The 13,490-nt window shown below is 43.8% G+C and overlaps 1 protein-coding gene across 4 annotated transcripts in view; it reads right to left on the bottom strand.

Moving 5' to 3' along the window:
* The window catches only part of ZDHHC3 (zDHHC palmitoyltransferase 3), a 41,276-nt gene that overhangs the window by 25,923 nt on the left and 1,863 nt on the right, over nucleotides 1–13,490 (bottom strand). For 2 of the 4 annotated variants that reach the window (XM_080675743.1, XM_080675742.1), the window contains exon 2: nucleotides 298–627. The exons of the other annotated variants lie outside the window; for them this stretch is intronic. In XM_080675743.1, coding sequence (XP_080531869.1) covers nucleotides 298–603 — 306 coding nt within the window. In that variant the 5' untranslated portion in view covers nucleotides 604–627. The remainder of the gene's footprint in view (nucleotides 1–297; nucleotides 628–13,490) is intronic. 4 annotated transcript variants of the gene reach the window in all.

Here is a 13,490-nt window from a genome sequence, read left to right as displayed (position 1 = left end):
AGGTTTGATGGCTATGTGACTCATCTTTCTCACTAGAGGCTAGACTTCCCCCAGAACAAACCCTGCCCCAGCAGGCCCTAGCAACATACACACCAGTGTAGAGAGAGTATCATTCACCCAGGCAGGCAGGCTGTGGCAGACCGTGTTTCTTCAGTGGGACCTGTGTCCACCCCCCCAGCCCAGCCCTGGCCCTCCTGCTCTCCACATTCCTGAGGTCAGGCAGCATGCAAGCTGTGGCCACACCAGGGCCAGAGGAGGAGAGTGTGGGCTGGTCAAAACAAGCCCAGACATACTCACGGGGTCCGTCAGCATGGCCCGGCAGTGGGAGGCCAGGGCCAAGAAGGCCAGCAGGTTGAACAGAATTCCATTAATGATGCTGTACACGTAGTCTCGGGATGGAATCAGCATGACAAAGAGGACCACAAACTCCGCATAGAGGACCAGAAACCAGGTGACAACGGCACAGGCGATGCCGCAGCCATCGCGGATAAACCACATGGTTCCCGCAGGACCAGGGTAGGGAGGTGGGGCGCACTTCTCCGGCTGGAGGTATTCTGGCTTCCGCTCAATGTCTCGGAAGTGGTGTGTGGGGATAAGCATCATAAGCTATTCTGTCCATACTGGCATCTGGAAGAGAGAAGACCCAGACATTTGGTGTCATCTTGTTATCAAGCTGATTGGACCAAATGACCTTTCCAAGTGAGCCCGGAGTGTCTATGTGTCACCCACCGAACACAGGGTGGGGCAAAAGTAGGCTTACAGTTGTTCATACAGAGAATAGTACAATAACTAATAACACAAGAATAAACTCTGTGTTTCTCGTCCTCACAACTGTAAACCTATTTTTACCCCACCCTGTAAATAACTGATCCACCCCACCCCCTGCTTCCCTGCAGAAGAGCAGGGTGTAACGGAGATGATCAGTTACAACCACACTGCCCCACCCACGCCTGTGGCAGCATAACCCGCAGTCATCTGCCGCCTGAGGGTCGTCTCGCCATACCCTGTGTGCACCGTCAAACTGCCCCTCAGTGATCATAAATGGTATGGTTTTCAGAAATGGAGGACCACTGGAAATGAATTTTAGAGCAATGCTCATGTTTAGATGCTTCCAGTGATTGAATCATGCCCACTGAATATCCAGAGCAGATGCCTGTAGTCTACCCTGACAGTTGCTCATTCTTGACTGCAGATAAGGCATCGGCTCGACTAAACTAGAGCTGCAGGCCCTTCCACATGAGTAAATCTCCCAGGTAACTGGCTACTTCCTGTCTTAAGCACAATAGCCATCCACTTATTTGGAAGGATTTTGAGTCATTACCAGGAACATTAGTTACTGGAGTACGTTAGGTAACCATGTCCTGGGGGGGGGGGGGGGGGAACGGGATTCACTGGACTTGCCACTGCACACCAAGTGGCCTGTTCAGACCATTATCACTGCGGCCTCTCCTCCGTAGGGTTCTTTGTCTTCCTCCTCCATTCCTGGCTGCTGTCACGATGTGCCTAGAGTTACCAATCCTCCCAACATACCCTCTACTTACTGCTGCTAACTGGCTGTGGGCTGGAAAGCAAGTAAAGTGAGGCCTTGTTAGATTCATTTGTGCAAGAAGGGGACTCATGTTGGGCAGTAGGCCTTTAGGGCACACCCGCTCTGCTCTCCCACTGTTTAGTGGTTGTGGGCTAGAAGCCCCGTCCTTCCATTAGCCCGGTGCCTGCACACAGCAGCCTCTCACTACGTGTCCATCACACACGTGCATGAGTAAGATGCATGAGCTCTGTGAGCCCAGGCCCACCTCGTGGAGGCCTCGTCTGCTAACTCTAGGGCTGGACCATATTCTGGATGGTGGAGGTGCACCAAGTAGGACCATGAAGTAGGTAACCAGAATGTTCCGCCTTTGAACAATGTGGGACCAGAGTGCACGAGGAGCTCTGTTTTGCATCACCCCTCATTGGTGAGTGAGAACCTGTGATCCGGGAAAGCGCCCAGCCAAGGGCCCACCTGGCAGAGCTCACTGAGTGTTGAACTGAAGGACAGATTCCAACCCACACTTTAGTTTCAAAACATCCCAATCAAAACCAGTCAAGGCACACTGCTGTGAAAAGGCTTTCTTAACCCCCAGGCCTCCAAAGGCAATGGAAGTAGCTCTTTAATAACGATTTGTTTCTTAAATTGGCCAAATGAAAATCTGAGAAATATGGGGTGTGGGGAGGGGAGAGCCCACCTTGAAACAAATTGTACACACTCCCTTCACTCTGCCCCCAACAACAGAAAAGGCAAAGCTTCACCTCTTGTCCTCCAATCCTTGGGGTTGAGGGATGGTTCTTTGCCAAGGACCATTCCCCACAAGTCCTTGCTCAGAACTGGTTGCTCAGGCCTCTGGGGCAGGCACACAAGGAGGCTGACGCACCCCAGAACCCACAATACCACTCCTGCCAGCCTCCCCTACCCTCAGGGGGGCAGCCCTCGCCAGTCCCCTCCCAGCACCTTCGTCCCATTCCCTTGCCCTGTTGGCTCTCTAACATGCCTTTCATTCAATTCCATCTGACTCAAAAAGACATTCATGAAGCAGCCACTAAATGCAAGGAATTGTGCAGGGGGCTCACACCCAGGGGATGAGGAGGACAATAAAGTGTGTGTGCTGCCCTGCTCAGTCCTCTCCCAGATCCCAATCTGGTAAGACCAGTCTTACTTGCTTTCCCCTGCTGACTTGAAAGTCCCATTTGTTTAGCTTTGTAGCCTGGTATCTGGCATGAGTGTATGCTCAAATCAGTATTTGAATAAATGGATATGTAAATCAGACACACCCCACAGTAGCACAACAGAGAGCAAACAGTACCTCCCAAAACAAACACATACCCCCAAACCCAGAGTGAGATACACAGACTTTCAAGGCCAGGGCTTCTGAGGGGGCGGGATCTCACGGGCATGGAGCCGGGGAAGAGTACCGCCCTAGACAAAGGCCGTGGAGTAAGTGGGCCTGGGAGGCAGCGTGGAGGTGCTGGTGGGCAGCTAAATGAAATATTTACACACAGATTGGTTTAATAAACTCACAATCGGGTGTAATTATTTTCCTTTGGCTTAGAGAATAGGATAATCCAAATACTCAAAAAAGTGAATAAATATTTAACATTTTAATACATCTAGTATCATGTTGGATTGCTGTCAGGGGGGCTAGTCTCCTATCCTCTTGAACTTGCCCCAAACATGGGCTTCGCACCTAAACTAATTTTTACTAGTTAACTTAGTAAACAATCACTTAATTTAACAGGCCCACTGAAAGAAGGCAGCATCTTTTCTGCTATTTCTACGGTAATTCTCCCTTGAAATTCATCCTAAGGAGTACATCCATAACCTATGGTTTAAATCCTGTGGTCTTAGGAATATGGTATTTGCCTCTTTAAAATCTTCTCCCATATCCAAGGAATCGACTAAAGTATCAGTGTTCACAGGCCAGCCACACAACTTTAAAGAAGAACAGATGGGCTTTAAAAACAAATTGGATCAAGTAGGAAATTAATTTATTTGGGCTAAAATTATCTTAATTTGTTGTAAGAACCCAAAAGAACTATAAATTTTATACCCATTTTAGGTGATTCTCAGAAAAACAAAGAATGAACCACGAATTCACTGTTTGAAATGCCTCATAAAAAAATACAGAATGAGTCACTAAACGTTTTTCAAAGGGTGTGGTCCAAAGGAAAGGTGCCTTATCTTCTGCATTACAATCTGCCAGGCAAGGAAGGTGCCCAGGCAGGCAGAGTGCTCTGGCTTTACCATGAGCTTACATTGTTTCTCCCTCCTGCCTCCTGTCTGTCATACTTAACCTCCACCAAAAATTGTAAAAAGTAAACTCTTGCACCCCCAAACCAAACTCTATACACATTAAAGTTCATTGAGGGAACCAGGAAGTGGGAAGTTAAATTTGCCTTTTTGACTCATAACTGGTCACCTTCTTATAAAACCCATGCCTGTACCCACTGGCACTCCTAACAATGGGTCTTCATTTCAGAACCAAGTCTGGTTTTGGCCAGGCTAACAGTTCCTATACTTACTACAACTGGCTCCTTTACCACCTCCCAGCTTTCTAGAACTATTAAAAAATATACACACCCACATACAGGATGATAACAATGTGACACAAACATTGGGGATCTGCAGAAACTACGGCTCATTTGGGTAACACATTCTACTTTCCCTTTTTATAAATGTGCTCTATCATATGTTGCAACAACGAGAAAGATTAATGAGACAACTTTAAAACAAGACCACACATAAGATTAACTGTTGGAAAACAATCACTATCTGAGTCAGACCTTGAGAGTGGGAAGGAGCCTCAAAGACCGTCTACTGCATTTCAGTCAAACTCTTGTTTTACGTAAGAGAAAATCAAAGTCCATTTGAGATTTTTGTCTAAAGCATCAATTTAGACAAAACATGCAGTGCTGTCTGCAGGAGTGGAGATGGACCCCAACATTAACTGAATGGCTATTATGACTGCAGACACATAGAGCAGCTCGTTTTAATTCTTACAATAGCACAGTAGCTTTTATTATTGACTGTATAGATACAGAGTGAGGTGCAGTGGTTTTGGTTAATGTTCTCAAGGTCCTACAAAGCGAGGGAATGGTAAAGCCAGAATTCAAAACCAGCTCTGCTTGTCACCATAGACCACATTTTGAGCATAGCTCAAGGCTGCTCACCCCCCACCCCCCAACGAAGAAGAGAAGAGGAAACAGGAGTTCTACTTCCTATCCCTCACACATTTGATGGACCTGAGGACAAGTCACTTCAACTTAGCTTTGTCTTCATCTCTAAAGTGAGCGGGAAGGCCTAGATCTCCAAGCTGTGATTTTTTTTTAAAAAAAGCCCAAGAAATGGACTCTAAGCAGACTTTCCTCCCACTAGCTACTGGGAACCTATAATGCCCATTCTTAAAAAAATAAAGAGCACTCTTCCTACGTGAGTCATTTTACTGTCAGCTGTCTCTTTCATGAATCGTATTTCCAATAGGCTAGCTGACCTCTTCCAAACGCTGGTCCAGCCTGTTCTACAGATGGGAAAAAAAGGAAACTCAAGCACTGGCTGGGAGGCTCAGTTGGTTGGATGTCTCGTACACCAAAAGGTTGTGGGTTCGATCCCCGGTTGGGGCGGGAATGGAAGGCAACCAATCAATTTTTCTCTCCACGCCCCCCGGCCCCCCGGCCCTTCCTCTCTCTCTCAAAAAATAAAAGAAGCTCAAGGAGTTAATTGATGTTATAAAATGTTAGGAAGGTTGCTAACTTCCTCTCGTTCTAATGAATGGTATCTACTAGTTGCTTCTACTGCCATTGTCTGCATTACCTCCTCCTTCCAGGGAGTCTGCAACCCAGCAGGAAAATTTTTATAAAGGCAATAATATATTACTGACTTAGCTACCCAATTAATATTTGTCAATGAGTGTGATACTCTCAGTATAGGAACCCTTTGTACGTCACATATTTTGTGCTCTAAGGTTGGGGGCCTGGCTGAACACCAGCCAAACATTTAGAAGACTGATCCTGATTTAACTTGGGAAGTAGGAGGGCTGTAATGCTTTAGCCAGGGTCACCCTAAGATTGAGTCCCTAAAATCTGCTTCTGCTGAGGAACACTTCCTGTGGGGCCAAGTTCTAGCACACTGCTTTTTCTCAGAGAAAGCACAGAGGCCAACCAGCAAAGGTTCCCACCTAAGGATGTCAAAAATAGCACCCGACACCACATGGTACCGTGTGCAGATATGCAGCCACTGTGACATCACCCAGGAAAAGCTTGGTCTTTTTTTTTAGGGACAAAAAGCAAAAGGGCTTGGAGGGATCTGAAAAAAGACCTAGAAAAGAGAGTGAGAACAGTTACTGTAACTAGACCAGGTTTCGCAAAGGGATTGTATTTAAACAACCAATGGATCAAAGAAGAAATTAAAGAGGAAATAAAAGAGTTTCTTGAGACAAACTAAAATGGAAACACAATATACTAGAAATTGTGGGATGAAGAAGAGGAGGAGGAGGAAGAGGAGAGAAAGAACGATCACAAATAAACAACCTAACTCTATGCCTTAAGGAACTAGGAAAGAATAAAGATTAGAGCAGAAATAGAGAACAAAAATAATAGATAAACAAAATGACAAACCCTTAGCTAGATTATCAAAGAAAAAAAAAAGAGAAAGGACCCAGAGCAACAAAATTATAAAGGAAAAAGGAGACATTACAATGAATACAACAGAAATTCAAAAGGTCATAAGAGGCTGGTATGAACAAACTATATGCCAACAAATTGGACAATCTAGAAGAAATAGAAAATCTGAATAGACCAATTACAAGTAAGAAGACTGAGTCAGTGATAAAAAACCTGTCCCAAAAAGCCCAAGGCCAGCTTCACTGGTGAATTTTACCAAACATTTAAAGAATTAAAACCAATCCTTCTCAAACTCTTCCAAAACATTAAAGAGGAGGGAACATTCCCAAACTCAATTTACAAACCCTACATTATCTTGATACCAAAACCAGAAAAGAACACTACTAGAAAAGAAAACTACAGACCAATATCCCTGATAAATAATAGAGCAAAATTATCAATAAAGACTAGCAAATCGAATTCAGAACATATTAAAAGGATCTTACTCCATGACCAAGTGGGATTTATCCTTGGGATGCAAGGATGGTTCAACATACACAAACCAATCAATGTGAACAAGAAAAGAATCACATGACCACCTCAATAGATGCAAAAAAAGTATTTGACAAAATTCAACATCCATTCACGATTTTTAAAAAATTAACAAATTAGGCACAGAAGGAACAGGTCACAACATAATGAAAACTATATATTACAAGTCTAGAGCTAATATTATACTCAATAGCAAAAGGTTGAAGGCTTTTCCTCTAAGATCAGGACCAAAGACAAGGGTGACCACTCTCATTATTCCTATTCAACATAGTACTAGAAGTCCTAGCTAGAGCAATCAAGTAAAAAAAAAAAAAAAATGTATCTGAACTGGAAAGGAAAAAGTAAAATTGTCTCTTCACAAATGACATAATTTCCTATATCGAAAATCCCAAAGACTCAACCAAAAAAAAAAAGTTAGATCTATTCAACAAAATCAATAAAGTTGCAGTATACACATAAAAATCAGTAGCATTTTTATACAATAACAAATTTTCTGAAAAAGATATTAAGAAATTGACACAACTTACAATAGTGTAAAAAACAATAAAATACTTAGGAATAAATTTAACTAAGGAGTTGAAAGACCTCTACTCTGAAAACTACAAGACACTGATGAAAGAATTAGAAGAAGACAGAAATATGGGAAGGTATCCCATGTTCATAGATTGGAAGAATTAATATTGTTACAATGTCAACACTACTAAAAACCTTCAATAGATTCAATGCAATCCCCATCAAGATTTCAATGGCATTTTTTACAGGAGTAAAAAAAAAAAAAAGACACTCCTAATATTTACATAAAACCACAAAAGACCCCAAATAGCCAAAGAAATCCTGAGAAAGAAGAATAAAGTAGGAGGCATCACACTTCTGATTTCAAACTATACTATAAAGCTGTGGTCATCAATACAGTATGGTACTGGCATAAAAACAGACAAATAGATCAATGGAACAAAATCAAAAGCCCAGAAATAAACCCAAGCATATTTGGTCAACTATTATTGGACAAGGTAGTCAATAATACTCAATGGAAAAAAGACTGTCTTTTCAATAAATAGTGCTGGGCCAATTGGATATTCACATGTAAAAGGAAGAAACTGGACCCATATCTTACAGCACTCATAAGAATTAACTCAAAATGGATTAAAGACTTAAATGTAAGACCTAAAACCATGAGAAGTGCTAAAAGAAAACATAGGAATAAAGCACCTTGACATGAATCTTAGTAATGATTTTTTGGATATGACACCTAAACCACAAGAAACAAAAAATAAGTAGGACTACATCAAACTAAAAAGAATCTGCACAGTAAAAGAAACCATCAACAAAGAGAAACACAACCTATGGAATGGGAAAAATTATTTGTAAACCATCCTATCTAATAAAAGAGTAATATGCAGATTGACCATCACTCCCACACACAAGATGGCCACCCCCATGTGGACACAAGATGGCCACCACAAGACGGCCGGCAGGAGAGGGCAGTTAGGGGTGACCCGGCCAGCAGGGGAGGGCAGTTGGGGGTGACCAGGCCTGCAGGGGAGGGCAGTTGGGGGAAACCAGGCCAGCAGGGGAGGACAGATAGGGGTGACCAGGCCTTCAGGGGAGGATAGTTGGGGGGGACCAGGCCTGTAGGGGAGGGAAGTTGGGGGTGACCAGGCCTGCAGGGGAGGACAGTTAGGGGCAACCAGGCTGGCAGGGGAGGGCAGTTAGGGGTGACCAGACTGGCAGGGGAGGGCAGTTCAGGGCAATCAGGTCAGCAGGGGAGCAGTTAGGCATCAATCAGGCTGGCAGGGGAGTGGTTAGGGGGTGATCAGGCTGGCAGGCAGAAGTGGTTAGGGGCAATCAGGCAGGCAGCCAGGCAAGTGATTGGGAGCCAGCAGTCCTGGATTGTGAGAGAGATGTGTGACTCCCTGTTTAGGCCCAATCCCACAGGTCACTCCCAACTGCCCTCCCCTGCCAGTCTGGTCGCCCCCAACTGCCCTACCACAGGGATCCGGCATAAACCAGCAGTCTGACATCCCCTGAGGGGTCCCAGATTGGAGAGGGTGCAGACTGGGCTGAGGGACACACACCCCGTGCACGAATTTCGTGCACCGGGCCTCTAGTATCTAATAAGGGGTTAATATCCAAAATATATAAAGAATGCATATAACTCAGCTGCAAAAAAACAAATAACCCAATTAAAAAATGGGCAAAGGACCCAGAGAAAATTCTGTGAGTTCTTCTGGGAGGCTATGCCAAACAGAATGAAGATGGAGTGGAGTCAAGAGACCAAAATTCTACTCCCAGTCCTGCCAGTCATTTACCTTATGATTTTGGGCAAGAAAGTTACCCTCCCTGGGCCTCAGCTTCCTCATCTATAAAACAAGCGGGAAGATTGAGCTAACTGCTTGGGTTCCTTCTTCAGGGCTGAGATTCTGATTCTTCTCTTCTCTGGAACAAATTCAATGTTTCCTTTGTTAATTTCTTGGATTTTTATATTTTTATCAAAAGCATCCCTTAGCCCTAACCGGTTTGGCTCAGTGGATAGAGCATCAGCTTGCAGACTTAAAGGTCCCAGGTTCGATTCCGGTCAAGGGCATGTACCTTGGTTGCGGGCACATCCCCAGTAGGAGGTGTGCAGGAGGCAGCTGATCGATGTTTGTCTCTCATCGATGTTTCTAACTCTTTATCCCTCTCCCTTCCTCTCTGTAAAACAGCAATAAAATATATTTTTTTAAAAAAAGCATCCCTTAAATTCCTTTCCCCATTCTTCAATATTTTTTTTAAAAAACCATCTGTGTTAGCAATTTTTCTGAACATGTTCAGTTTTTTCAATCAAACATACCATTTCCTTTTGTACATTCATTTATTTTTTGCCAGAGTAGAAAAGCACTATCAATATACATCACATTTACAAAGTGGTAAAAGAGAAGCCTTAAAATCCAAAGTTAAACATGACCATTTTTCAATGTTTAAATATTTGCATATCTAGGCTCTGTTCTATGTTTTACAACCTGGTAAGATATGCATTTTAGGGTAATATGAGGCTTAGAGAGGTTAACTGACTTGCTCTATGTCACAAAACTAGTTAGTGGCAAAGTACAGATCATTGGAGTGGATGCCCAATTGTCTTGCCACCACAGATCCTTATCTTCCCAACCAACCTGCCTTTCTAGATTCCCTGCTACTATTTCTTGGCTTAGAAATGTATACTTTGTACATAGCAAAGTTAAAACTTATTGCAACGGGACTGGACTTGTCCCACTAGGTTCATTTTACCAAGGTGAAAAATCGATTCCATCCAAAGGCATTCCATCCCCATAGACCCTGCAAGAGGAGACATTCATGTCTCAGGTACCAAGAAAGTCCAGAGGTCAATCGCCAAGTCTCTACATACCAGGAAGTTTACAGTTTGGAGAAGACTATGAAAAGATGTGGTTTTCCTGGATGAATGACTATTAGGTGGGGCATGCAAATGGAGTCTTCTCACCTTCACAGCTCACTGCACCTTCACAGCCAGAAATGACCTGGCCAGTATCTCTGGAAATCTGCTTCCAAAGAGGAAGGCAAAGGATTAAAAACGTAAAAACAGGAAGTAACTAGAGGAAGTATGTAAGATTCTTTTTTCTCTCCCAACAGGTCTATATCCTGACATCACTCCCCTATTTCTACTTCAGATTCTGTTACTTTCTATGGCTATCAGGGTGTGTATGTGTTTAGATATTTCCAGATTTGCTAATCACAATATGTGACCCCCTTTTCTCACATATGCCCTAATGCAAGACAAAGGAAGCACCCTGCCACCCTCTCAAAATGAAACACACTTGTGAAGACCCTTCCTCTAAATGAGAATAAGTTTTATCCATGTATGCCTATCAATTTTTCTATCAATATAATCATAAGTTATCATTTCTAGAACAGCAAGACAGACACAGGCCTGCTGGCTATATTATGACAGGTTATTCTATATAATAAAAGCCTAATATGCTAAGTGTCTGGTCGGCCATTCAACCAATCAAATCGTAATATGTTAAAGATATGCTAAGGCTGCTCAACCACTCACTATGACATGCACTGACCACCAGGGGGCAGACACTCCAACTGGTAGGTTAGCTTGCTGCTAGGGTCTGACCGATCCGGACTGAGCAAGATGGGCCAGACACACCCTGGAGCTCTCCTGCGGTCCTTTCCTGGCTGGCCAACCTCCCGCGTCCCTCCCTGGCCCCCGATCTTGCACCGGTGGGGTCCCTCGGCCTGGCCTGTGCCCTCTCGCAATCCGGGACCCCTCAGGGGATGTCGGAGGGCCGGTTTTGGCCCGATCCCACAGGGGACCGGGCCAAGGGACCCCACTGGTGCACGAATTCACGCACCGGGCCTCTAGTATTGAATATTCTTTAAGACAAAGTACAGGCATAACAAATGCAAAGCACTTAAAGGAAACAGATCTACAGAGAAAACAGTAGCTCACACTTATGCTTTTCTAGGGTGCTAGGCTAATTGTGAAAATGCAAAGGAAAAAGACCTAAAATTTGGCTACCTCTTTTAAGACTGGGAATAAAATGTTTGTTCCTCTGCTGGGCTTTTAGGAGCTTTCCGCAACTTCAGCACCACGGACTCTGCCCGGAAGCTCCTGTGATCGGCTTTTACTGCTTTAATGAACCACGGCTAGGTTTTTGTTGCCGGCTGGTGGCTAGCAGCAGTTCTTTACCTCTTGCCCTTGATACCTGGCCAGCACAATTAGCACCTTATTATAGGCTGGCCTCTTGTCTAATTACCACGAGTCTCAACTGAGCATTTTACTTTATTGTCTTATTCATGCACTAGTTCAAGTGCCTGGGCTCTCCAGCTATAAGTCCTGAACTTCTTTTAGGTAGGCATGTGTTTTCAGTTTACCTCTTCAGGCCCTGAGCACACTACCCATGAGCATGCAAACAACTACTTCCTGTTTGTCTGAAGAGCTCCTAGAAGTCTATTCTGGGTGTAAAGCACATGGTTTGAATTGGGTCTCCATGCCTATCTCAGTCCTCCGTACCACATCCATTGGCCTGCTCTGCTGTTGAGGGCTCTCCTCAGCTCCTTTGGGTTAAGCTCTTTTAGATAAGGGAAAAGGTGTGTAACCTTATCTAAAAGGTGTTAGGCATAGGAATTTCTCATTAGCACCACATTCTATGTTCCCCTAAAAAAAAAAAAAAAAAAAGATTTAAGAGATGGGAGCTTATGTTTGAACAGACTCCTTGCTTTTAACATTAAAACAAATTATAGCTTACAGGGCAGTTACCAATTCCACCAACATAGGCCTCCTTCAGCAAATACTCGAGTGAATGTAATGGGGCCGGGGGCAGATTGCACAAAGGGAAGGTTAGGTGTACAAGTATGGGAGCCAGATTACCTGGTCTCAAATCCTGGCTCTGCCACTTACTACCTTGATCTAGACCAGTGGTCGCCAACCAGTGGTCCGCGGGACCATTGGTGGTCCGTGAGGTCCGAAAGGTTGGCGACTGCTGGTCTAGACCAGTGGTCGGCAAACTGCGGCTCTTTGGCCCCTTGAGTGTGGCTCTTCCACAAAATATCACGTGTGGGCGCGCACATACAGTGCGATTGAAACTTTGTGGCCCATGCGCAGAAGTCGTTTTCGGCTCTCAAAAGAAATTTCAATCGTTGTACTGCTGATATTTGGCTCTGTTGACTAATGAGTTTGCCGACCACTGGCTAGACAATTAACCTCTCTGCACCTCAGTTTCCCAATCTGTAAAACAGAGATAACAGTAGCTGTCTCATAGAACTATTGTGAGAACGGAATCAGATAATCTTTATAAAGTGTTTTAAAACAGTTCTTGGCACATAATAATCACTAGGTAAGTTTGTGTTAAACAGAATTAATAGAGCACAGAGATTTAGAATAGACAGACCTACAAAACAGTGTGCTCCCCAAAGAATCTGACAGTGATGGAAAAATTAGCTGGTTTAATACAATGTGCTATCTCTGGCTTCTTGATTTTCTGGCTAACATAAATTCTTTAAATTGCTTCAATAAACCAAAAAAGAACTCTGAATTTATGGGTTTTTAAAATATCTAATGCTTGCCCTAGCTGGATTGGCTCAGTGGATAGAGCATTGGCCTGCAGACTGAAGGGTCCCAGGTTTGATTCCAATCAAGGGCACATGTCTGGGTTACAGGCTCGATCCCCAGTAGGGGGCGTGCAGGAGGCAGCTGATCAATAATTCTCTCTCATCATTGATATTTCTATCTCTCTCTCTCCCTCTCCCTTCCTCTCTGAAATCAATAAAAAACGTATTTTTTAAAATGTCTAATACTTTTTCACAACAAATGGGATGAAAATGTCCTGGTGGCATTGAAGTAGAACAATGAGGGAAGGTGTCATTGTTTTAGTAGAGAATTTAGAATGAACATTCTACTGTTTCCACCTCTCACCTACTTAGCCTAACATGTCTGACATCATTCATAATATTATTTAGCAAATACTGCCAACTCTTCTCCATCAAGGAACTTTTAGTCAGTTGTCAGGGTAACAGTTCAGAGATGTTCTATATTTTTAAAGATTTTTATATAGAGATGATGCCATGGGATCCAAACTCAGACTTTCCTTTCTGCCATTTGCTTCCACTTTTTAAATCTTCAGTGCTCTTAGATATCCTAGCTACTAAGAGTCCACATCCAGGGTCTCTCCTTCCTGAGCAATCTCTAGCACAAAACACCCCTCTTAATACCAGCAGTCCCTTGTTATCTCATCCCAGAGTTCCTCGCATGGAATCCAGGGTCCCACCACACACAAAGGCATCTATGTGCCACAACAGGTGTGGGG

This window comes from Plecotus auritus (assembly GCF_963455305.1).
Source record: "Plecotus auritus genome assembly, chromosome: 6".
NCBI lineage: Eukaryota > Metazoa > Chordata > Mammalia > Chiroptera > Vespertilionidae > Plecotus > Plecotus auritus.
The sequence above is the reverse complement of the archived record's forward strand: the minus strand, read 5'-3'. Positions and strand labels throughout refer to the sequence as shown.